Source organism: Ziziphus jujuba, chromosome 9, assembly GCF_031755915.1.
Source record: "Ziziphus jujuba cultivar Dongzao chromosome 9, ASM3175591v1".
Taxonomy (NCBI): domain Eukaryota; kingdom Viridiplantae; phylum Streptophyta; class Magnoliopsida; order Rosales; family Rhamnaceae; genus Ziziphus; species Ziziphus jujuba.
Window position 1 is genome coordinate 10,256,976 of NC_083387.1, and position 27,207 is coordinate 10,284,182.

A 27,207-nucleotide genomic window follows, 5' to 3' on the forward strand; every position below is an offset into this window, starting at 1 on the left:
CGTCTATGGAAATATATATGATGCGGCATATCCAAGTTAGGAAATTATGTTCAAATATATACTTTGTCAACAAACAAACGTGCATAACTTTTTAACGTTAAATGTTTCAGCCAAAAAAAAAAAACTTTTTAACGTTAAATGAAACATCAGATAGACATATAAAGTATAATTTTATCATCTGGATGGTTTAGATATAAATGATAATTTTGAAAAATAATCATGTTAAAATTTTTAACTTTTTCTGTGTGAGAAAAAAGGACATCTTTTCCTCTTTATTCTTTTATCCGCATTCAAATCATCAGGATAATAGTTAGATTATATATTTACATTTATATATATATATAGCAGAAAAAGAATACTGCATTTTCCTTTTTAACGATAAATATACTGTTGTTTTCTTTTAAGTGCCACATCTTTAATATCCATATTTCCCTATTTTGTCATGTTTGTCAACTTCGGTCTGTCCTTTTTCTTGTTTTCTTGCTAAATAAACTCTAACGGTCTTTTGTTTTTAAATAAATTAGTTATATACTCGTGCGATGTACGGCATATACAATTATTATATATTATTTTAATAATAAATATAAAAAAGAATTATAATCAAATCATATATAAAGTATCATAAAAACAAATTAAACCATGACTTTCAATTCAATATAATTAATCTAAATTTTGAAAAACTTCTTTAAAAACCACATTAATAATTGAATTGGTAGGTTTTCCATCTTTATCACAAATTAATATCTACAATTTTTTGATATTTGTAACTCTGAAGACTGCAACTGGTCTTTTAAGATAAAATCCGACATGCGAAAGAGATTGATTTTGGCTCTTATTAATAGTCATCGCATATGATACAACCAAAAAATATTGTCTTCTTTTAAACTTAAAAAGGAACCTTGGGTCCAATGGAGTTAAAGTCATTCTTGAAATAAAAACTTTAAACCTGGCATTGCTTCTTGAAATAACTTTTCCTTCGAGAACATGATTGCCAAACCTTGTAATGATCAATCTAGTCCCATTGCACAATCCCAAAGAATGATCAATATTTCTTAATAGTATAACGGAGACACCGACCTTCAATTTCAACTAATGATTAGGCACCCCAGAGCATTTTATAGCATTCCAAAATTCATGTATATGAAAATCTCCTATAAGATCAATGTTTGAATCAGATCTGTAAGTTGCGTCAGAACTTAAATATGTATTTTTCTAAGTTCGATTAAAGGAACTCATGTAGTCATTTATGGATTCAACAATGTCAAGAGTTGGAGCAAGTATGGCTCTTTCTTGCAAATATGATGGGTCATTAATATTCTCTGAGAAAGAAGGATACGTGCTATTTACAATAGATGCAACTGAATCTTCTGTATCCTTTATCAAAATATCAACAGGTATATTAATCATTGCATGACCATGTCGGACCGCTAATTGTTCCATCTCCAATACTTGATATCCATTCTAAAAAAGCCTTCAATTCATCCTTATCAATGTTCGAGTCAATACTTTGAAGTCTCATATTTTTTGTCAACTTCAAAACTTTACAATATTTCTACAAATATGATGAGTTTAAAGTTACGAGAACAATGTCTTGCCTACTTGTTTTTGGGATAATCTACAAAATATATCTGAAATCTTCTCCAAACACAACAGTTTTACTTCCAAAACGATACTCCAAACTTAGTGGCTTGCTAAATCTTAAAATATCACTCATAGTCCTGTCCAACGCTTCAAAACAATATATATTCATCATTGGTTTAAATTTTTAAACCTTAAACGAAAGGATAGATATATAATATTATTATATTATTATATATATAATATTATATTGTATAATCTATTTAATAATAATAAGTACAATTATAATAATAATATATTTTATATAGTATATTATATACACATGCACGATATTGTATATATTATATAATATAATAAGTATAATTATCATAATAATAATAATATATTATATAGTATATTATATACACATGCACGATATTATATATAATATTATATTGTATAATATAAGCACAATAATAATAATGATATAAATAACATGTAATGAAACTTATAAAAAAAAAAAATACTCATCCATTAATACTATTTCAATGCTATTAATTTCTTATTTGTCATCAAAACATGCGATCTTCCAAAGTCTAAGAACATGAACTTTGAATGTCCACTGTGTTTTGTTAGCATTGATGTGGTTGATAAAATTGATCTGCCTGGATATATTCTCCAAAATAAAAAAATAAAAAAGTTTTATTGATGATAAATATATTTGGATCTTGTTTTCTTTCAATGTATATTATGAATGCTTGTTAAAAACTAAAAATTTGATATCTATATATAATATTCTCCAATCATAAAAATTAAATTCAAATATTAGATGTTAAAGTGTATACTAGTAGGCCTTATGAAAATATATATTATGCCATAATTAGAATTGATATTTATCCTCAAATAAAACAATTAAAATTTAAATAGTTTTAGGGTTAATTAAATAGGTCAACATTATCTTTATTAGTAGTTAATTTTCTTGTTTTTGTTTTTATTTTTATTTTTTATGTTTTTAAAAAATTTTCTATTCTAACAGAGAACAAAAATAAGAAGAGGATAGAAACAGTTATCATCATTATTATTATTATTTTAGTAGAGAATTGTTGCCCTTTTTTTCCTTATTGACCATTAAAATTTTCTTTTACTTTCTTTTTTCTTTCTTCTTTAAAGCCCCCATGTTTCTCTACCCCTTCTTTTCGGCATAGCTGATCAAAATTTATTATTATTATTTTTTTCCGGTAGAGAATCATTGCCTTTTTTTCCATATTAACTACTAACAATTTTTTTTTTTACTTTCTTTTTTCGGCATAGTTGAACAAAATTTATTATCATTTTTTTTCCAGTAGAGCATCATTGCCCTTTTTTCCTTATCTTATAATATATATGTGTACTAATTCGGCCATAAATATATATTTGGTAAGCAAAATAGAATGAAATAATTTATATATTTCAATTAATTTCAAAATTATGACCATGTGTAATTTTATCAAGTATTTGTTACCCATGAATATTTATATGAAAAAATAATTATACATATATATATATATATATATATATATATATATATATATCTGGTTATATCCATAAAATGTAAGATAATGAACAAGTAATAAGTAATAATAAATAAAATCTATATAATTTATAAAATCTATATAAAACGGTTATTTCATCCTTTTCATATGCTTCTTGACCAATATAGAAGCTTAATTGATTTTGATTCTTCTATAACATTTTAATAAGCGAAAAAAAACCTATTATATATTTGGAGAAATCTATAAATCAATAAATTTGTGTGACAAACAATGGATACAAATCAAATAATCATGGAAAGATATTATTTGATTGGTAAATTAATATTTTATCCTTAAATAAAATAATTAAAATTTAAATAGTTTTAGGGTTGATTAAATGGTTCAATATTTTCCTTATTAATAGTTAATCTTTTTGATTTTGTTTTTATTTTTATTTTTTTTGTTTTTAGAAAATTTTCTATTCTAACAGGGAACAAAAATAAAAGAAGAAAGAAACAGTTATTATTATTATTTTTGTTTCCTTTTTTCCTTATTAACCATTAAATTTTTTTATTTTTTTATTTTTTTATTTTTTTATTTTTTTACTTTCTTTTTTCTTTCTGCTTTGAAACCCCCAGGATTCTCTACCTAGTCTTTTCGGCATAGTTGACCAAAATTTATTTTTGCATTCTCTATATCAAAATATGCACAATATCCTGAAGGACAATTTACTAAGGCTAATGATAAAGAGACAGGATATAGAACATTATAATCATTACACTGGAAATAAATAACTGGGCTACCAAAGACGTCCAGCACGAGTACCTCATGCGATATGAGCCTACTGAATTAATTAAAGGATCAATAGGCAATTGCCACACTTCATTCATTCGGAAATTGAAACAATTATTCTAAATTATTATATATATATATATATATATAAAATCAAACAATGAATTATAAAATTTAATGAAAATAAATCAAAAACATTTTAAAATATATATAAAAGGAAAGATCCCTTAAATTAAAATATATATGTATATTAGATAATGGAAGAGATATAGAGGATATTATTTCATTTAAATTAAATTCTTTATCTAATCAAATTAGATATAAGGATTTAATATAGGAAAATTAATTATTTACAAAGAATAAAAAAATATATTTGTATTTTCATTTTAATCCCTAGATGGAAAATATTATATATATATATATATATATTTGAATTTGAATTTTATAGATAGAAAAAATTAAATAGGTAAACATTTTTTAATTGAATTCCATTAATAATTTATCTAATAAGGTAAAATTATATTTATACAATAATAATAATAATAATAATAATAATAATAATAATAGTGATAAATAATTAAACTACATTATGGGTATTTAATATATGAAAATTAATAATTTGCAAGGAACCAAAAAATATATTTGAATTGGAATTTGAATTCTATAGATGGAAAATATTATTTTAATACATTTAAATTTTAAATCAAATTATATAATTGCACTTGAATTTAAATTTAAATTCCATAGATGAAAAAATTAAGTAGGAAAATTTCATAGATGGAAAAAATTATATAGGTAAAATTATATAGGTAATTTTTGAATTTGAATTTCATAATTGAATAGTATTATATATAAAAATCAAATTTATAATTCTTAACAAACTTTTATAGAATAGATTGAAAAAAAAATTCCGAATATGCTTATTAGCAATAAAACTTTTAAATAAATTTTTAAATATAATTAATTATTATAAATTCTATTTAACATCATCTATTATGGTTCTACATGTTGTGCATCGCACGGGGATGAATGCTAACAATTAAAACAATGTAAGAAGTGATACTCAGAAGAATTAATTCCATTAGTGAGGCCATAAATTATATTAATGTAGAGAATAATTATATTAACGAACCACAAAAACAAAAATATTATTTGCCTGAAAAAACCCTATAGTAATTTATACTAACTAAAATAAAATCATTATATTATTTCAATCCCAATAGAAAAAAGCATAATAAAAAAAAAGTATAATACTTAATCTCTTGAAGTTGCTTCTTGTTCAATAAAGTTGTCTCAAAATCAGGGAATTCCGGCACCACTTAATTGTTTGAACGATCGTATTGTTTTTTCTTGTGTGCCCTCGGTCTGAATAATTTCCTGCTTCTTCTTTTTTTTTTTTTTTTATCCATCATTTTGAAAAAGTTGATAGCTAAAGGTGAATCAATGTGCAAGGATTCTTCGTCAGAAGTATCTTCTTCTTTTTTAATAGTTTTTACATCATATCTTGATTCAAAATCATCAACTTCTTCCAAAAATCCATAGCATGACTTATGTACATGCTTATATTTAAACATGATCATATTTAGGATCTATAAAAAAAAAAAATTAAATTAAATTAAAGAATAAAAAAAAACTTAGACCCTAAAACAAAAAAAATGAGATAAATAAAAACTAACAAAATATTGAATATCGAAATTTTAAAATACCAGAATGTGTCACTTATTAATTTATAGCCAAATATGTTTAACTTATTTGGTAAATAAAATAAAATCGAATATTAAATAAAAGTACATGCAAATAAATATTCTCTAAATCTTTAATTATATATATGATGTACATGCACGGGTTAATATCTTTAATTATAGTTACACAAACCCATAAATATATATTTGGTAAATAATATCAAAATAAATATTATACTCATTTTCAAATTATTTTATATATATATATATATTTGGTTATATTCATAAAAGATAAGATAATGAATGATAAATAATAAATAAAATAAAAATATTTCAAAATTACTACCATATGTAATTAAATTATATCAAAATTTAATTATATATATATTTAGTTGTATTCATAAAAAATAAGATAATGAATAATAACTAATAAATAATAAATAATCTATATAATAAATAAATAAATAAATAAATATTTTTAAAGGGAATTTGGAAGAATGATGTGCTGACACGTGGCACATATGATTCTTCTTTTATATATTACTAGCATTGATTCCCGTGTGATGCACGACATATGTAATCATAATAAATGATTTTAAAAATAATCTATTTAAATTAATTATATTCAAATCTAATAATAATATATGGAAAAAAAATTTACTAACTATCTTACTTTTATATATAATATCATATGTACGTTTATATACAAAACTTTAAATTATATTATATATTTTATTTTTATTAAAATAATTTGAAACAACAAATTAAAGATAAATAGATATTAGATATACTGAAATAAATAATAATAATACTAATATCATGTAACAAAAATTTAAGAAAAAAAAATTATTCATCCATTAAAATCATTTCGACACTACTAATTTATGATCAAAACTTGAAGCCTCCTAAAGTCATAGGATTCTAACTTTGAATATCCATTACATCTCGTTAGCATTGATCTTGTTGATAAAATTAACCTATCCGGTTATATTTGAAAAATTATTTAAAAATTTTATTGTTACTAAGTATATTTGGATTTTAATTTTTTTTTTTCCATCCATATTAGAAAAGTTTGTTAAGAACGAAAAATTTGACCTTTATGTATAATACTATTTAATTATAAAATTCAAATTCAAAAGTTTTTACCTATTTATTTTTTTTCCATATATGAAATTCAAATTCAAATTCAAATGTATTTATATAATATTTTTTATCTATAGAATTTAAATTCAAATTCAAATGTATTTTTTTTATTTATTGCAATAATTAATTTTTTTATATTAAATACTCATAATATAATTTAATTATATTATTATTATTATCTGCCCAATGAAAACTTTTTTACTTAATAAGATAATTTATTTATACTTACATATATATTTTAAGAAGATTAAATAAGAAAATCAATTTTATTGTTTAAATCTATATATTTTGATATTAAAATTTCATTTATTACATAACCATATATATATATATATATGTATTAGTATATAGAATATAATTATTAATTACTGTATATAACATTTTTTATTTTACAATAAAATAAATACAACACATTAAAAAAATATTAATATATAGATTATAAATCTTATTTTAATTATCTTTTTTCATTTTTTTATTCCTTGCAAGTAATTAATTTTTTTGTATTAAAGAAACGCCGAATGTATTTAACTTATTTAATAGATAAAATAAATCAAAAAATTTATTTTGAATATAAATTCTACTTTGGCATGTTTAACAATTATATTCTAAAAATGATATTTTAAATTTTAATCACTAATAAAATAAATTATATTACTTATGCAATATTTTTCTGTCCAAATACAAATATACCTTTATTATTTTTTATAGAATAACATTTGTATATGTAAGAATATTTAAAATACATTATATGGAAATACACTTATTATTTTACAAATATAATATTATAATTTTGTTATAATTATGCACTTTAACATTCTCGTCCTAATTAAGGTTTCATCAATTAGGCATGATATACAATATTATAATAATAACACTATATTTTTGGGATACAAATAATTAAAGGTAAAAAAATCTCATACTCTTAAATGGTTACTTTATTGGTACTGATTGACATTTTAATACATTTTGATAAGGAAGTTTAATTTTACATTATTTTGATAACGCCATAATTTTTAATAAATTATGATTTTTTTATTAATAATTTTGGAGAGAATTAAATGAATATTATAATGATACATAGCATTGACTCTTCTATTTTTATATATTATATAGATTATATTGTATATTATCATAATAATAATAATAATAATAATATCAGTAACATGTAATGAAAATTAAAAAAAAAAAAATCTGCTCATCTTTTGACACAATTTCAATACTACTAATTTCATATTTGTTATCAAAGCTTGTGACTTCCTAAAGTCTTAGGACATGAAATTTAAATATCCATTGTGTCTTGTTAGAATTGATCTGGTTGATAAAATTGATATATCCAGTCATATTTGAAAACTTATTTAAAAGTTTTATTGATAATAAATATATTTGTATCTTTTTTTTTTTAATGTATACTAAAAAGGTTTCTTAAGAACTAAAAATTTGATATCTATATATAATATTATTCAATCATAAAATTTAGATTAAAAAATATTTATGTATTTAATTTTTTTCTATCTATGGAATTTAAAATCAAATTCAAATGCATTTATATAATTTCATTCAAATTTAAATGTATTTAAATAATGTCTTTCTTCTATAGAATTTAAAATCAAATACAAATATATTTTTTAATTCTTTGCAAACAATCATTTATGTAACATAAATAATTAGCCAAAAAATGAGAATCCATATATGTAGTTTCCTCCAAGCAATTAAATTGTTTGTTTAGTGTTCTAAACTTTAATAATTATATATTTTTATATTTACATATATATATAATCATTTATGTGATATAAATGATTAATCAAAAAATGAGAATCCATATATGTAGTTTCCTCTCAACAATTATATTGTTTGTTTAGTATTCTAAACTTTAATAATTATATATTTATATATATATATATATATTCTCTAAACTTTAATCTAATTTTTTTCCCAATAATATATAATATTTGAACCACATAAATTAATAGCGTAAACCAAATAATTTTCCAATAGTATATTATCAAAATACTTCTAAAACTTGGAAAATAGAAAATTAGTTTAGCATATCATGGACGATAGAATTGGATTGACCATAGACAAATAATTAATTTTCATCTACTATATACTCATAATATAATTTAATTATTTGTTCTTATTATTATTATTATTATTTATCATATAAACACATTTTTAATTATTTTTTTAACTGTTGGTTCTAGTCTATTATCAATTGTAAAAGTCTTCTTGATGTGTTTTCGTGTTGATCTATTTGAAACTTTTTTTAAAAATAATAATAATAATAAGCATACTGATATAAATTCTACGTTTTCTGAAAATATTGCACATATTCCCGTTATAGTTTAAATTTTCTTTTAACATATTTTATTTTTCTCGGTCAAACTTTAAAATATGGTGATCAATATGGTTCAATTTTGTATAATGACAAAAATAAATTTAGTGTAAAATATTAAAGTAAAAATATAAAGGGCGTTAGTGTAAATTACCTTAAATGAACATATACAAATAAAAAAAATATTAAAATAAACAAATTCAAATATCATTTTTTCAAAGAGTAGTTTCTTTTTTTTTTTTTTTTTTTTCCACACAAAGAAACAGGGACCTGTAAGCCCAGGAGGCCATGACCCCCCACATCACAAATTTTTGTTATCACTTATATATTCATAATTTTTATTAATAATAAAAAAATAAGGTATTAGGCCTCCCAAAATAACTATTAAATTAATTTCAAATAGAACATATAAAAATTACTTTAACTAATTATAGTTTACAATTCAAAAGTAAATTGAATTTAATTTCCATCTTAATAATCAATTAATAATATTTTATATGTTTATTTTATCAATAATGGATTTATCAAAATATTTATTAAATTTATTTACCATAATGTGATAGATGATATAGTAATATTTAATTAATTATTTTTTTAATTGACTTATTTATTTGAATAAAACAACCATCCATTTGTGATTTTTTGGTTTAGAATTTTCCAGGAGATTATCTATCCTTAAACTGCTCTCGTTTAAGTATATTTAACTTTGGAGTTTTTTCGAACCCTGAAATCAACTGCTTTGATTAGATCTCAATGTTATAAGAATGATTATCATTACATAAAAATCATTTTTTATTTCATATCCAAATAATGTAAAATTTGATACCAGATAATTTACCAATATCTTTTACACCTGTCCACCCTAGTCATTACAATTCATCCCTTTTGATCCAGTGTCCTTGTTGTCACACTTCTGATTGGGTACATAAATCATCTACTCTTCTTGACAATTATTGTTGAATTATACTATTTATTTAATTGCAGTTATGTTCGTATTATGATCAAATAAAAAGAATATAGATTGTTCTTTTTTTTAATAATGCGTACTCAATTATTTTGGTTAGGAAATGGTGGGTATGTAAAATTATATACCCTCCTCACAATTCTTGCTTAATTTATAGATATTTACCGTCTTGACATCATCACCTTTCTTCAAGGTTGTGTCATTACCAAAAAAAAATAATCCGTGGTTGTGTCAATAATGCTAATTAGGTACAAGAATCTTCGTGATTATGATCTGATAAGAAGAATCTACATTATTACTTTTTTTTGCATGTATATAGAACATCATTTAGCTTGCTGGCATGTAGAAGGACTGGGACAATTTTGTCTCTGCCAGGCCCCCAAACCCATTGTAATTTTGTCCCTATCTCGTATCGAGCTTTCTTTATGTTAATTGTACATTTTCCCACGTGAAAAAAAAAAAAAAAAATGCTTGGTCTATGTCCTTTCCCTATATTATATTCTCTTCATTTTTATTTTTTTTGGGGCTAAATTCTATATTATATCCTCTTCCTGACAAATCTTGCTATCCATATCATTTGTGTGTCCACATTATCATCGTTATTAATATTGAAGGTTGTGTCGATTATGCTATGGAGGCAGAATTATTTTTTTGGTAAATGATATGGAGTTACAATTATTTGGAGTATTTATTTTATCTGATTTTATAGGTTGGAGTTATCGGACATAATCTACTTTTATATCAAGGAATCTTGCATATGTTTTTTTTTCAATCATCAAGTCGTACTTCAGATTTTCACTCCCCCTCATCAATATATTTAATAACATTTATTTTTCTATGCTTCCTGTATATCGAACGACATTTAGCTTAATTATTAAAAAGATTTTGTTGCTCAAAGTATAGTAAAAATTTGGGATAAAATTGTATTATTTTTTTAATTCTACATTCATATTATGAAAATATATATATATATATATATATCACTATAACCTTTCATATTTCACTTTTATTTTAATATAGCACCATTTTTTTTAACTCTTAACAATAAAATTAAAAATTAACTCATTTACCCTTCATTTAATAGAATTCTTTTACTCAATCTTAAATATAAAGAATAATAAGACAATCATGTTTATGATATATAACTTGTTACTTTCTTTATTTTGATAAATTCAAGAAGGGATTTTAGCATCACTATTTTAAGGATATAGCAATTTTGTAAGAAGTGGGAATATGTGTTTGTGTTTGTTTATTTATTTTTTAAGTTATTAGAAATCAAAAAAAAAAAAAAAACTATGGAAGTGAAAAAAAAAATGACCAAAAAAATGGTAAATGAGTCAAATTCTAATCTCATTAATAAGAGTTTTAAAAAAAAATAATACTATATTATAAAAAATAAAATATGAGGACACTTTACTGATATTTTTTTATAATAGAAATTTAGTATTGAAAAAATAATAAATTAAGGATGCTAGAGTGATAGTTATCCTACTTTAACTCCCCATAATGTCACTAAAAAATTTTAGCCACAACTAAATAGCAGTTTTAATTGTCGCTAGAAATATTTAATCATAATATGTTAACTTTGAGCTATTATTTTTGTTGTGACTATTTTTTTTTTTTTCCCCCGGTGTGGCAATAGGAACTTTGGCTTTTTATTTTTTTAACCACTTTGATACCTTTTCAAAACCAAATAAAATAAAATAGAAATCCACTTTGATGCCTTCTGTCTCTATTATTCAAAACTGTCGCATATGGACACATAATTATTTTTGTCTTGTCATCTAAAATATAAAAAAAATTATTATTATCTTCGTATTTGACACGATCATTTCCTTCCTTTTAAAGTATTTTAATCAGATTCTCTTAAAAAAAAAAATGTATCTTGATCAGAATTCTTATCTTTCAATTTCAATTCCCCGCGTAAATTAATTATTATTTATTATTTAAACCACCCCGGACCATCCACAGTAGCATGTTTCAGCTTATCTTCATCAACATCAAAATTTTATTGTGTAGATGAGTCCACCCTCCTACTGAATAAGAAAGAGAAACAAATCATGGCTGTATGATACACCAACTACCACTCCGGAAAGTGAACAGATACCAAATGCATATTTCATGACTGTGGCCAAATGGGTTGGAGTTGGTAAAACCTGCACACATTAATTACAAAGTAGTAAATACAAAATGGAGCTCCCTTAGAGAAAAATAAAATAAAATAAAAATCTATATATATAGTGTGTATAAATATATGTATTGGAGCATAAGCAAACAGGTAGTAAGATCATAAGCAGAGGAATTGAACTCTCATAGAATATGGAGAGTTCAAAATTGCCCTGATATAAAGGAAGCAAGAAATAAAGTGACAATCTCATGAAACTTGATAGCAGATAAACTTTTGGTGAAGATATCTGCAAGTTGTTGACTACTTCGAACAAAAGGAGTACTAATAACACCAGTTTGAACATTTTCTCTAACAAAGTGACAATCCACCTCAATGTGTTTTGTACGTTCATGAAAAACTGGATTTGAGGCAATATGGATAGCTGCTTGATTGTCACAAAATAATTTGACAGGTTGAGAAGTATGACAGCCCAAATCTTACAGTAAACGTTTAAGCCAAATAAGTTCACTAGTAGTTGATGCCATAGCTCGATACTCTTCTTCAGCACTTGATCTTGCAATCACATTTTGCTTTTTGCTTTTCCACGTTACCAAGTTACCAGCAACAAATGTACAATATCCTATGGTTGATTTTCTATCAACTGGACAACCTGTCCAATCTGCATCAGTGTAGGCTATAATAGAACAATGACCATTGTTGCACATCAAAAGACCCCTTCCAGGTGATCCCTTCAAATATTGCAGAATTCTATGAACTGTTGTCATGTGATTAACTCTTGGTGCATGCATAAACCTACTTACCAGACTAACTGCATAAGTTATATTTGGACGTGTGATTGTAAGATAGATTTGTTTTCCAACTAATCTTTGATACTTGCCAATATCCGTAAGTAATTCACCATCATTATCAAGTTTACTACTATATGTAGAAGTGTCCACCGGTTTGACTCCTAGATTCCCAGTTTCTTGCAACAAGTCTAACACATATTTTCGTTGACTAAGAAATATGCCTTTCTTTGAATAGGCAATTTCTAACCCAAGAAAATATTTTAATACTCCCAGATCTTTAATAGCAAACTTTTTATGCAGCAATTCCTTAAGCTTTATGATTTCAGAATTGTCATAACCAGTAATTATTATATCATCAACATATACCAATACAACAGTGATTCCCAAAGTACCTTTTCTATGTATAATGAGGAATTTGCAGCATTTGCTTTAAGTCCATTTAACATCAAAATAGAGCTAAGCTTGGCATACCATGCTCGAGGTGATAGTTTAAGTCCATATATTACCTTCTTTAATTTACAAGCTAAACCATCTCTGGATTCTTGAGGGTGACGGGGAGGAATACTCATGTAGACTTCTTCTATAAGATTACCTTGAAGAAATGCATTTTTGACATCCATTTGAAATAACTTTCATTCTAAATTTGTAGCTACAGAGAGAAGAATCCTAACTGTATTCATCTTTGCAACTGGAGCAAAGGTCTCTGTGTAATTTTCTCCATAGGTCTGAGTAAAACCTCTTGCGACAAGTCTGGCCTTGTGTCGTTCAATTGATCTATCACTTTTAAATTTAATTTTATATATCCAATGACAACCAACTATTTTCTTTCCTAGTGGAAGTTTAACAATGTCCTATGTTTTATTGTTTGCAAGTGCTTGTAATTCTTCTTTCATTGCTTGCTGCCAAATAGGACTAGAATTAGCCTCCTTAAAAGTCTTGGGTTCATAATTCCTGGATACATCAATTAAAAAAAAGACATGAGACTTAGAGATATTATTATATGTCAAATGAGCCTCAATAGGATAAGAGACACTGTGATAGGTAAAGAAATCCTTCATCCTTTCAGGAGGACGAGTCACTCTACTCGATCTGCATTGAGGTAATGATGCTGATATTGTTTCTTCATCTTTGGTATTTGTGTTTTCACCTTGAACTGCTTCTACTTCTGGCTCTACGACACCCTCCTGTACTATAGCGGAGCCATCCTTTTTTGCCTTTGTTTCTATATTTGGAGCAATTGGAAGAGGTATCAAATCGGACAAGCTTCCCCCCTGAAACTGATTTTCTGAATGATCTATTGCCTGAAAAAATGATTCTGATTCAACAAAAAAAACATCATGTGATATGATAATTTTCCGGTTACTCACATTGTAGCATATGCATTCTTTTTTTGTAGAAGAATAACCAAAAAATACACATTTAATTGCTCAAGCATCCAATTTGTCACGATGGATAGCCTGTTGATGCACATAGCATCTACAACCAAACACACGTAAGTGTGATATATCAGGTTTATGATTATTAAGGATTTCTAATGGAGACTTGAATTTAAAGATTCGACTAGGCAGCCTATTAATCAAATATGTTGCAGTAAGAACACCATGCGACCAATATCTCTTTGGAACATGCATTTGAAACATAATTGCACGTGTGGTTTCAAGAATATGTCTATTTTTTCTCTCAGCCATCCCATTTTGTTGTGGTGTTCCAACAAAACTAGTTTGATGTATGATGCCATGGCTGCGTAAATATTCAGGTAAAAAACCTTTGGTGTATTCTGTGCCATTATCAGATCTAAACAACTTAATTTTGGCATCAAATTGAGTAGTCACCATGTTATGAAACTCTTGAAAAATCGAAGCTACCTCTGTTTTAGATTTTAATAAATAAATCCAGGTGGCTCTAGATCTATCATCAATAAATAAAATAAAATATTTGTATCCATCATAAGAATCAATAGGTGCAAGACCCCATAAATCAGAATGAATCAATTCAAAACATTGATTTAAAATAGAAGAAGAATTAGGAAAAGGTAAACGAGTCTATTTAGAGAACTGACAGATATCACAAATATCAAACTTAACAACAATGGATGGAAATAGACTAGATAAAATATGAGTTGATGGATTACCAAGTCTTTTATGTAAAACTTGACTCTCCTTAACACTCTTTGTATGATAGGCCCTTTCAGAAAGATTTGAATTCAACATATATAATCCATTAGAGTAAGTTCCCTCACCAATCTTCATCTTTGTTTTTCGATCCTGAAAAATTACAGAGGTAGGAGAAAAAATAACATCACAGTTCAAAGAGTTAGTTATCTTTCCAACAGATAAAAGCTGAACAGGGACAGATGGGACGACTAGAGCATCCGAATTGGAACAATGAGGAAAGAAACTAATTTTTCCACTTCATATGACAGGAGCAGTAGACCCATTAGCTACAGAAACTTCATGGTTATTAGATTTTGGAATAAAATCATATATGGAAGAAAGATTATTAGTCATATGATCAGTTGCTCCAGAATCAATAATCCATGAAGTGACATTAGAAGAAGAAGTGAGATAGGCTTGCAAATTACCTGAAAGATGTGTAGATGACGCAGATGAAGGAGTTGACTCAGAAGATATGGACTTACAAAATTGTTGAAAGAGTTGGTTAAATTGATTCATTTGATTTGTAGAGATGGAGGCATCAGCCACTGCAGCATAAGCTTTTTTATTTTTCTCAAAATTTAATTTGAGATGTGGATAACTCCCAACATCGATCTTTTGTATGCCCAGGTTTACCACAATGTTCACAATAGAAGAGTTCCTTCTTTCCTTTGTATATAGAATTATTCTTCTTTTCTGAACCTGAAAATTTTTTCTGTCAAATTTTCCAGTCACCAGTGCATGAGATTCAAGTTTTTCTACATCTTGAATTGATTCGGCCACCTTCATGGTTCGCTTATGAATTTCTTCTCGTTGAATGCTGGCACATACAGTAGATAATGTAGGAAGCTTAGCATCTATAAGAATGTTACTTCTGAATGTTTCATAATCTGATTTCAAACTACTAAGAAGAGCAAAGATTTTACCTTCCTCAGCTCTTTGCAATAATGTTTTTGCATCTGTAGTATGTGGCCGATATAGATTCAATTCGTCCCATAATTTTTTTAGATGGCCAAGATGCTCACTGAATGTTTTGTCTCCCTGTTTGGCTCCTACAATCTCAATCTTTAACTCATAAACACGAAAAGCATTATTTTGTTACCATACAATTCTGTGACAGCTTCCCGTAGCTCTTTTGCAGATTCAGAATAGGTGAATATTTCACTAATTTGTGGATCCATAGAATTTAAGATCCATGATCGGACAAGTTGATCAGTAGCTAGCCAATCCTCAAATTTTGCATCATCTATTTTTGGACAAAGAAGGCTACCATCTATATAACCCAATTTTCGCTTGCCACCAAGTGATAGAGTGACAGCTTTGGACCAAGATACAAAATTAAATCCATTCAAAGGAACAGATGAAAGCTTTAGACTCGGATCTGAATCAGCCATAGCTAAATGTGTAAGAAGAGGAAAAAAATATCAAACCTGCTCTGATACCATGTAGAAAATAATTTAAATGAAAAGTTGAACAAAGACACAATATTTAACGTGCTTTGGATATTGTAGTAGCAATCCTATTTGCACACCAGAACCAGAAAAAATATGTCTTATATTCAGTGATATGAAGGAAGAGATAACAACACACTATATAGGTACAATTGATAAGCCTGATAAGGCAATTGTTGCTGTACATGCTATACAAATAATGATACAGCTGCAATATAATACCTATTAAATATACAGCTCCTATTACATCTTCTATAGTCAACCAATATATAGCTCTTAGCTTTTATAGCTAAATTAATCCCGAGAGTTTCTCTCTGTCACTAATTTGTCAAATATCTTGGGATATAGAATTGCCTTTATATATTGTATAAATATATATATACATATACATATGTAATTTTAATCTATTCCTTAACGTTGGAAATCATGTTGGCAATGCATTACATCTACTAAAAATGACTACTCAGTTAATGTTTTAAATTGACAAGTAAGACAAATTTACTAGTAACCCCTCACACCGATACTTTTAAATTCATTAATTCAAGTCATATCTCCCTTCTTTCAAATTGAAAAAATATTTGCAATCCTCACAAAATAACAACAATGAGGATAATGGTAGTAGAAATATTAAAAGACCACACATGCCATAAATACTTTAAAATAAATAAATAATGCTATAAAAATATTTTTAACAAAAATGATTTTTTCACTAATAATTATTTAAAAAACTTAAGAAAAGTATATTTTCTTCATAGAAAATCATGAAAAAGAAATTTGGCACCTACTTTAAGTTTTGAAATAAATAAAAAAGGATAAAAAAAATTATATATATATTAAAAATTCTAGTTTTAGAATCAAATACCATGCAGTGGAGAAACTTTTAATTTATTCATTAGTCTATTTTAACATGAACTATGTTATTATAATTCATAGAAAATTAACTTTTAAAATTCATATATTAATTTTTTATTTTTTATTCTCTTTAGATTTTTAAAAAATTTTACTCAAATAAATTTTTTAATGTGTATTTTTTTATGAAAAACTATGACTTTTAGATTTTTTTATTATTTACAAAGAGTTTCAAATTTAAGTTTTTTTTTAAAAAAAATATGTTTCTTTTTTTAAAAAAATTATTTTCACATATGATATAAAATGTTAATAATTTAACAATATTAATGTTGATAATCTAAAAATATTAATATTTTTTCCATGAATTATAAAAATAATTTTTTTACTAAAAATAAATGAAGGAAGTGAAAAGAACTTTACCAAATGATATTTGATTTTAATAATAATTTTTATATATTTTAAAACTTTTATCTTTTAAAAAAAAATCAAATGATAAGTATTTAACTAATTTTCTTTTGCATGATTTTTCTGAAAAGAATATAATTTATTAATATTTTCTTTTTCTTTTTTTAGGAAAATAAATTTGTTGATATTTTTAAATAATTATTAGTAAAAAAATTTATTTTTATTATTTAGGTTTTCTAGGTGATTATATCATGTGTGGGTCCAAAATTATATATGAAAGTATCATTGAGATCCCTCTCAATAATGGATCTTTCGATGAAAATTTGACTAGAAACTAATACTGTAACAAATTAGGAAATTTAGGACGAATTGTCCCCAAAAAAAATAATAATAATAATTTGAGGATGCAAGTATTATAATCAATATAGTTTAGGGACATATATTGATATTATTCCATAATAATAATAATAATAATCGTTAACATCTGAATCTTTGCCACCATCCCTCTGCCCATGTTATCAACTTCATTGCTATACTAAACCCTACAAAAAGAGGCTCCAAGGGCACACCAGAAAGGTGACGGATAAAGCCCCTCCAAGGGGAATTTGCCCAATGTCCTCATAAAGATGAGTTTAACGATTTTTACCCTTTCATATGGTATCTGTTTTTTTTTTTTTTTTTTTTTCTACCTTTTCAATTTTTAATAATTCCAAAATCCCTTTATATCCAAATTAAATATTTTTACTTTTATTGTTTTTTATGTTTTTTCTTTCTTTTCTTCGCCCGATTTTTCTCTTCTCCTTCATCACCCTTCCCCCAAAGCTGGCTCATCTCTTCTCATTCATCAAGCTTTCTTCACTTAGTTGCCCTTTTTCCAAACAGCCCCATTTCATCTCTCTGGTCACCAAGTATTCAAGGTCTAAAATGTACCACAAGAGAGGACTTTGGGCTATCAAGGCCAAAAAAGGCGGCGTTTTCCCTCGCCACGATCCGAAGCCTGCCACAGAGAACCCACCTTAGAAGCCTCCCAAGTTCTACCCCACTGATGACGTCAAGAAACTGCTTGTCAACAAGCACAAGCACAAGCCCACCAAGCTCAGGTTCAATTCCGAAAAGGTTTGTTTTTTTTTTTTTTTTAATAATGTATTTAATGCGTTTTGGCTACATGTTATTTGGCTTTCATTGTTTTGTTAATTGGGTCTGTGAACTTTTAAGGATGAGTATTATACCGGGGACGGTGTTGATTGTGTTGGCTGGGAGATTTAAAGGGAAGAGAGTTGTATTCCTGAAGCAACTTTCATCTGGCTTGCGTCTGGTGGGTAAGACCAATTTTTTTTTTTTTTTTTTTTTTGCTTCCAATAATTGCCAAATGTTCTTGCTTTTGTTTTTGTTTTTGTTTTTTTTGTGTTTATTTTCCCTTGACTGGAAATGAGTATTCGATTGCTATAAATAGGAATTAAATTATGTGTTTTTATTTTTTATTTTTTTAATTTTTTTTATATATTTGTTCATTTCAACTATTCTTAACAATTCGGTTCAAAATTTTCTTTCCCAGATAGTGGAATGTGCATTTTTGAATTGAAATTATCATATGCAAGTCCTCTCTTTAATAGACATTTTGTTGATCTATTACATTTGCTATTATGTCTTGCAAAATTATGGAAATGCTAATTTGCAAGAATGAAGGTTCTTTTTTATCCATTTTGTGGGATCATATTGTTTTTCTCTTTCCAATGAGGATAATGGACAACAGTTGCATCTATTTCTTTTTCCTTTTTATGCTTCCACCCTGCATTTAGGAGATGCAAACTTAAAATCGTTTCATATTTTTTCTTCTATGGTAACAACTATATGCTTTTATCTAGATGTATTTCACAAGATAATTCCATTATGCTTTATGTATTAGTGAAATTTAGCTGCTTTTAGTCATTGATATGTTTGCTCCTTTTAGATTTTTAGCTGATTTGTGGTTTGTTTGAAATTTTGCATCATATTATTCTTGACTGGATTGCATTGATATTTATGTATCTCTTGTTGGTTCCTCTTGAAGTTTTAGTTTTGAACTTTCTTTCCAGGCAAGACCGATCCATACGTTATTTTAAGCCTAGGGGACCAAGTCATACGCAGCGAAAAGAACAGCGAAACCACAGTCATTGGACCTCCTGGTGAACCAATTTGGAATCAGGTAAAGGTCCTTGTAATTCTGCTTTGATGTCTGTGTTTAAATGAAGTTGTAAAAGTTTTTCTAAATGATCATACATGTTTTTATATATATATATATATATATATGTATATGTGCTTGCTGGAAGGATACAAGCAACAATAGAACATTGTCTGGTCATATGCATATTCTATCAAGTCATATAAGATATTTGGTGATGCAATGGTCTTTGATACCACTCATTGCTTGACTGCAGTTGACATGCCACCTGGGATATGGATTGGAATGAATAATTATGGTATGCCTTGCTTCTTTGGTTGCTTGCTTCAATGAGAAGAAAATTTGAGGTCTTTTTGATGGGCATTGAAGGTAATAGAGCGAAAATAGAATACAATACAAATATATTCTATTAGTCAATTTGTGTAGAAAGGAAGTGGGTTTATTGGTGGTTTTGTGTAGAAATTATAATAATATAAATTTTCGGTAATTATGATAATATAAATTTTTTTGTTAGTCAAACCATCTATTGAATGGTTTGTGGGTGTAATTGCTGTTTTGAAGGATAAGACGTAAGGTTGGTCATGCTTATAACTAAATTTTATATTTATTACTCATATAACTTTATGGAACTAGGTTAATTAATCTTTAGACAAGCATGTATTCTATCAAACTGTTCTAATATCATCATCACTTACTTATTCCCTTCTCTTTCTATTACGAAGAGAAAACTAATTTCTACTTACACATTTGTTACATCATTTTATTTTATTTTTCTAAAGCCTAGTTGACAAATAATCTATTTTGCTATTTGTGAAAATATTAATCATCTTTGTAAAAGTCATAAACTTCATATTTAATTTGATTATTGTTACGTTTTACGCTCTGATATGTTATTTTGCAGTTGGGCTAGACATTATTGATTAATATTTATCATTCTCTTGTTTCATTTTGATATGTTATTTTGCAGTTGGGTTAAACATTATTGATTAATATTTATCATTCTCTTGTTTTACATTGGATATATTTTAGTGTTGACAAGTTAAGGAAGATTTTGTTTGACAAGGATGCATATCATCAATTTTTACTTTCGCTTGATCAAGTTAAAATTCAAAATAATGTACGTACATAAGCTTTTTCTCTCAGTTGGGAATCTGTTTGTAGTACTTAAATGTATAAAGTGCATGCATCAATCCCTTTTTAAAATGCTTGTTAGTGAATATTGGGTATTGTGCTAATACAATGACTTTTGTGCTTGATTTATATGGTTTATTAATCAGCATGGTGGTTTATGTCTTCCCAATATATAGTAGTTTTGCTATTGTGATACTTGAATCTATGTTCTGATTATTTTTCCTAGATATTTTTTTGCAACTTGACAATTATCAGCTTAGAGATGAAATTCGCAAAGAAAGACTGCAGCTAGCGAGTTATTCTTTTCTTGTTATCTACTAGTTTTTGCTATATTAGTCATGCACAATTGGATTATGCATGGAGATATCTACTAGGTATTTTTTTTAATTATATATATATATATATATACCAGTCAAGCACAATTGAATTATGCATGGAGAAACAGATCCTGAATTTGTTTAAACTCATAGGTAGAACTTGGAAAAGGAGCCGCGCATTATGGAGCTCAGAAATCAGGTAATATTTATCTTGCTTTCTTTAGGTGGTGTCGAAATTATTGTATTGATTGTGAAACATTTTCTCTTGTTTGTATGGTACAGGGTGCAGAATTATGAGAACAACAGAGTTGGCTGCTACAGAGGAGAAGCTACATGAGCTTGATAGACAAAAGGAAGAAATGTTGAGGTTTGGTTCCCCTGCTTCCCTTCTCCAAAGGCTTGAAGGTATAGAATATGATAATTTATAGTTGGAAATCTAAATTGCGCAGTTTCTTTGTGCTCAAGCTCAAGTTTCTTTCTGTTGTTTTGTACATAGTGGCTGTGCTTAAACACGAAAAAATTAATGTAGAGAAGCCAAATTTGATAATAAGCTACTTTATCTTAATTAACTTTCACCTTGATTTTACTGGTGTTTGTATGTAGATGCAATGAACATGACAGATGAGGAATCTGAAAATCTGCACAAGCAGCTTTTTGTGCAGATATACAAGAAGCTTCGCACCACTTAAGCGAGCACTATTCCCAACTTGAAAGTTTCTTCCAATCTCTTTTAAAATGCGGCTCCATGGTAGTATGTCCATAAGAGAGTAGTCAGGAGGGAATTAATTGTGCAGTTGTAGAAAATATTCAAATAAATGGATATAAAAGTGTCGAATAAATGGAAACATCTCCCATTTCTAATCTACCCTGATTTCTCATTAACTGTCGAATAAAGTGGAAAATATTTAAACAAATTGTTTTACCATCTCCCATTTCTCATCTACTTTCATTAACTTTTATCCCTCTCTCTTCCTCTCCCTGCTACCACATTCAATGAATCTTATGTGTCTCCCTCTCTCTTTCTCTTTGGTTGGTTATGTATCTTTCAGCCTTTCTTCACACTGACCAACCATTGCAGAAAACACAATACCACCTTCAGTGCAGTTCAGTCTCCCTGCATACCCCCAATCTTTTGTGATAACAAAAAGACTGAAAATCTTCATTGTGGAGCCCATAGATTTCAAAATGTGTAATTAAAGTATACGTTCATGCACAGCAGAGTTAAAGATTTTGGGTATGTGTATATATATATATGTACATATACGTGTATATTTTCCCTTCATATTGGATTCATTGTTTGTCACGTTTTGACATGATATAAAAGTGCAAGTTATATGTTGGTTTGATTTTATGTACAACAATCCATAAATGGTTCGGAAATTTCCATTTGCAAATGACAACCTTTATTCGTTACATATGGTCCATCGGTAATTATGAAACACTTGCTTGTTGGAAAATTTAACGGTGATTCCATCGGTAATTACTGACATTCCGTCAGTATTTTAATTTTTCCATTTTTTGAAAGCAAACCACCTCAATCGAATTTGACAACTTTGATAATGTTATTGTATACGAAGGACATGCTAAATGTAACTATATTTATGATCGTGAACAAAATACTCCACAAATCACCAAAATGTCAACATTGCATCCATTCAAGCTAATGTTATGTTATGATTTAGTACATATGTCATAAACTTGACATCTTATTCTACTTGATCCACTATGTCTGTCAGGAGTTATGTAGGATGAACTTTTTTCTCTTTAGGGTGAAAGGAACTAGTGGATGATTATTCACTCAATTGTATTTATGTTGTCAGCATATTATGATATGATGAAGCTCTTTTACTTTATGTTTCTATTCAAAATTTTAAGGACCACAAGGACCACAGCTGTTGTGGTTTGGATTATTGGTAGGTTCATGGTAGGAGCTGCATTTGATGATTATTATCTTCTTGGGGACATATTAAATGTTTTATATGACAAGTCTACTTGCTATTGATGTTTTGTGATATCTAAATATCCACAGTTATAGTCTTTAGTTAACTTTTAATGCTATATAACAACTATACAATGTTCTATACATGTTATTAGTAGTCCTATTGGTGACAGTGTGCTTTTATATTTTGCTTATGCTATCTTAGTAGTCCATTGGAAAAATATTAACATAGATGCATTGAAGAAATGTATTAGTACAATACAATGGTCTCATATATATTATGAAATAATTGCAATAACAATTATGGATAGGATTGCCTAAAGGTGATATATAAACCTATTCTTTCATCTTGTATTTTAATTGGTAAAAAAGTAAATTTATGCCCCTATTTTTTATTTCTTTCAGGCACAGACTATATATATATATATATATATTACATGCATCGACAACAATGGGTTATAATGTTTTTTCAAAGAATAACTCATGGGCTTAGTTTATCTTAGGATTGCATTTTTCATCTTGCCATGGCATAATAAGTTACTGTGAAGCATCATTCATTTCATAAGCACCCTTATTTGGTAGTCACTGAAGCATATTATTCATTTAAATTTGACAGATAATGCACATGCCGTATAGAGAAACCTGGCTTTCCTTGTGTCCATGCAATTGCAGCATGTAAGCATCAACATATTTCTCCATATATCCTTTATTCGACACATTACTCAGTTGACTCACTCCGTGACGCATATTCGGAAACCATATATCCACTTGGAGATAAATGTCAGTGGCATGCTCTAAATGATGTCATAAACCAGCTTGTACTTCCACCTAAGATTGGCAAACAGTCAGGAAGACCAGGAAAGAAGAGGATTCAATCTCAAGGAGAGGAGCATTGTAACACCCCGTCCCGAACCATGTCGGAAATTTTTGCACGTTGACCGAGGTTGACCGTTGACCCAAGGGGTCAAAAGTTGACTTTTTGACTCGGTTGGAATTCTAAGTTGACTGAGGTACTGTTACGAAGTACACGTTGGCACGAGTTCGTAGACTGGTAGCACGTTGAAAACGGAGCTACGGTTTGAAAGTTATGAGCAAAACAAGTTGAGGTCCAAACTGTCCAAGGGGTGCCGGAGTTGACTTTTTATTCATGCAAGGTTGAGCTTTGACTCATGCATGGTTGTGAAGTGCTCGTCGATACGAGTCCGTAGACTAGCGGCACGTCCGATTTGGACATGTGGTTTGAAAGTTATGGATCTGTAAAGTTTTTCAAATACCGTATTATTTTAATATTATTTTTACACACATAACGATGTGCCACGTGTGACTCAATGAAGGTGGCCATGTGTCACCATGATGAAAAGCCACATGTCAACCATGTTTAAAAATCAAATTATTTTTATTATTATTTTAAATAATAATATTTTTTTTTATTTAATTATTATTATTTTTCCTTTTTTCCTTTTTCTTTTTCTTTTCCTTTTTCTTTTCTTTTTCTTTTTCTTTTTCTTTTCTTTTCCCCACGTGGGAAAACACCAATCCTTTCTTTTTCTTTTTCTTTTTCTTTTTTTTCTTTTTTCCTTCTTCTTCCCCGAAATACACACACACACGCAGCTTTTCTTTCTTCTCTCCCGACCGTCCCTCTCTCTCCTATGTTTCAAATTCCGGCCACCCATAGCCCTCACGCACCAGCCACCAAGGAAGCCCACCACCTCGCGAGCTTGGCCGCCAAGTTTCACGGCCAGCCGCCGCCGGACGCGCGCCGATCGGGCCGGAGAAGCCGCCGGCCGGCCAAGTTTCTCTCTCCTCTTTTCTTGTGTTTTCCGGCCAGCCCAGTCCCAATTGAGCTTCCTATCCCCCTATTTTGGGTCCTCTGAATCAAAAAATGGCCTCCAATCCCAGAAATTCGAAGCGGTTTGCGAGATACGAGGAAGTGAACACCGGCCGAAACTTTCCGACCAAATTCCGGCCACCTCCGGCGGAATTGGGGTCGACGGAGACCGGATTGGTGATCCTCGTTCCACGAGCTTCGATTCGGTATATCATTCGACCATTTTGGTTAAAGTTTGTGTTTGAGCCCCCGGGTACCGGGTATTATTTACCCGAATAAAATATTAATTTATTTGACTGTCTGTGAATTTTGTTCTAGGACCACCAGTGAGTCGTAGAAATGATCCCGTGGTGGATCGTGGGTTAATTGCGTGCTCCAGGTGAGTGACCCACCTTTAAAAATATTTTTGGGATAATTAATTGTATTTATGTGGTATTAATTTGATATTTGTAATTTCTGCTTATGTGGTGTACTTTAAATATAATCGGAAAAAAAATATTATTTTATATACATTTACCCATTGGTAATAAATGGAAATTTTGGGATCATTAAGAAATTCCCGATTATTATTTTATTGTGGTTTAATTTATTACTATGCATGAGCGAAGTGGATTTCGGTATTAATTGTACATGATTTTAAGTAATAATTTCCGGGCATAATTGGGTTAAATATTTTACGAAAATATTTGGTTTAATTTTATAAATTATGCCCGCGGTATTTCAATTGTTGAATCTCGTATTACGAGAAAAGGTATGGTTTTATCTGTTATCGATGTTTTCGTACCGGGTTGTTGAATAAAAATATGTGGGATGGTGTTTTGTGAAAATTTGGTATACTTCCCACGGTAATTTTGTAAAACGGTACGGTTGGTTATTATTGTTTATTTTTAGACGCACTCATACAGTATTGGTGTTCTGGTGTATGGTGTATGGACACGTGGTAGTGCGCGGTTATTATCTGGTTTAGCGCACGGTTATTACTTCACCCGTGAGTTGCCATTGGACCGTGGGCAGGCAAGGTTATTGTTGCGCACAGCCGCCCCCCTCCTTGGCCGGGTGATGGTTTTTAGCAGTCGGTACTGTCGGGACGCCGAAGTGACCACTGCAGGTTTCTCTCTTTAACCTCCCGCCAGTCGGTGCTCGGGACGCTGGGTATCGGAGGGCATCACCGGTATATGGTGTGGTGCGTCAGGTGTAATTGTCGGTGTAAATTGCAATTAAAGTTTAAAACCCCAAAGGTGTTCAAAAAATTATTTATTATAATTTATTGCAGTTATTTATATTTGGGGTATTTATGTATTTATTTGTTTATTTGTTGTTTATTAATTTGTTTGGTTCCTTGGTTTTTGGGAAGTACGTACAAGGGTTTTGTGAAAATGTTTTAAAAGGGGAACATTTCAAACAGAGTGAATAGTGAGGGTTTTGAGAGAAATTATTACTTCAAATATTTATTTATTTATTTATTAATTGTTCGGTATTGATTTATTAAATTCCTTTATTTTTATATTATTAATATTAAAGGTGTATAGTAGTTAGGGTTACTCACTGAGATGATTAGCATCTCACACTCTTAAATTCCGTTCCCCTAGGTCCATGTTGGAGACGTTGATTGTCCGGGGCGAGCCCAACGTCTCAGTTCGTTGCCGAAGGTTCAAGCAGTTTTTTTCTTCCCTTTTTCCTCTCGACCTTGTATTGCTTCTTTATCTGTCGTTTTATAAATTCCTCATGTATCTGTATAATGCTCTGTATACTGTATTGGACGTGTGGTTGTTATTTATGCACTGGGTTGCTGCTGTTGTTTTATTTTTGAAGTGCTGCAATTTGTGGAACAACTTGTAGTTTGTGGGAGGAATAAGGGGATGTTTTTAGAAGTGTGTTTTCAGTGCAGGTAAATTTGTGGTAAGTAAATCCCTTAGGGGAGGCTCTGTCGGATTTTCCGTTGGAGGGTCCGATAGGGTTTCCCTGGGATCAGGGCTGTCTAGGGTTCCGGGGAAGGAATTCTGGACGGGTCCTGACAAGCATCATCAATATAGATGCGGGAGGTGCAAACAGATTGATCACCGCAACCGATCATGC

At 28.4% G+C, this 27,207-nt stretch overlaps 1 protein-coding gene and 1 long non-coding RNA gene across 7 annotated transcripts; both read left to right on the forward strand.

The window, feature by feature from the left end:
* The first annotated feature begins 18,277 nt into the window (after positions 1-18,277).
* Positions 18,278-22,633, forward strand: LOC112493204 (vacuolar protein-sorting-associated protein 37 homolog 1). 6 transcript variants are annotated; one of them, XM_060811615.1, is made up of 6 exons: positions 18,278-18,855; positions 18,971-19,074; positions 19,831-19,940; positions 21,518-21,563; positions 21,647-21,769; positions 21,968-22,633. In XM_060811615.1, the coding sequence occupies exons 2-6, from the start codon at positions 18,972-18,974 to the stop codon at positions 22,051-22,053; spliced, it is 468 nt and encodes a 155-aa protein (XP_060667598.1). In that variant the 5' UTR covers positions 18,278-18,855; position 18,971; the 3' UTR covers positions 22,054-22,633. The 6 variants fall into 6 exon arrangements, 5 of the variants coding, with proteins under 5 accessions (XP_060667598.1, XP_060667599.1, XP_060667596.1 ...); XM_060811613.1 differs by having other exon boundaries at positions 18,292-18,871; XM_060811614.1 differs by having other exon boundaries at positions 18,294-18,871; positions 21,671-21,769.
* A 2,815-nt stretch (positions 22,634-25,448) lies between these two features.
* LOC132799512 (uncharacterized) lies at positions 25,449-26,934 on the forward strand. Its single transcript, XR_009634228.1, has 2 exons — positions 25,449-25,510; positions 26,721-26,934. It is a non-coding gene; the product is annotated as an uncharacterized LOC132799512 (long non-coding RNA).
* Positions 26,935-27,207: the final 273 nt, after the last annotated feature.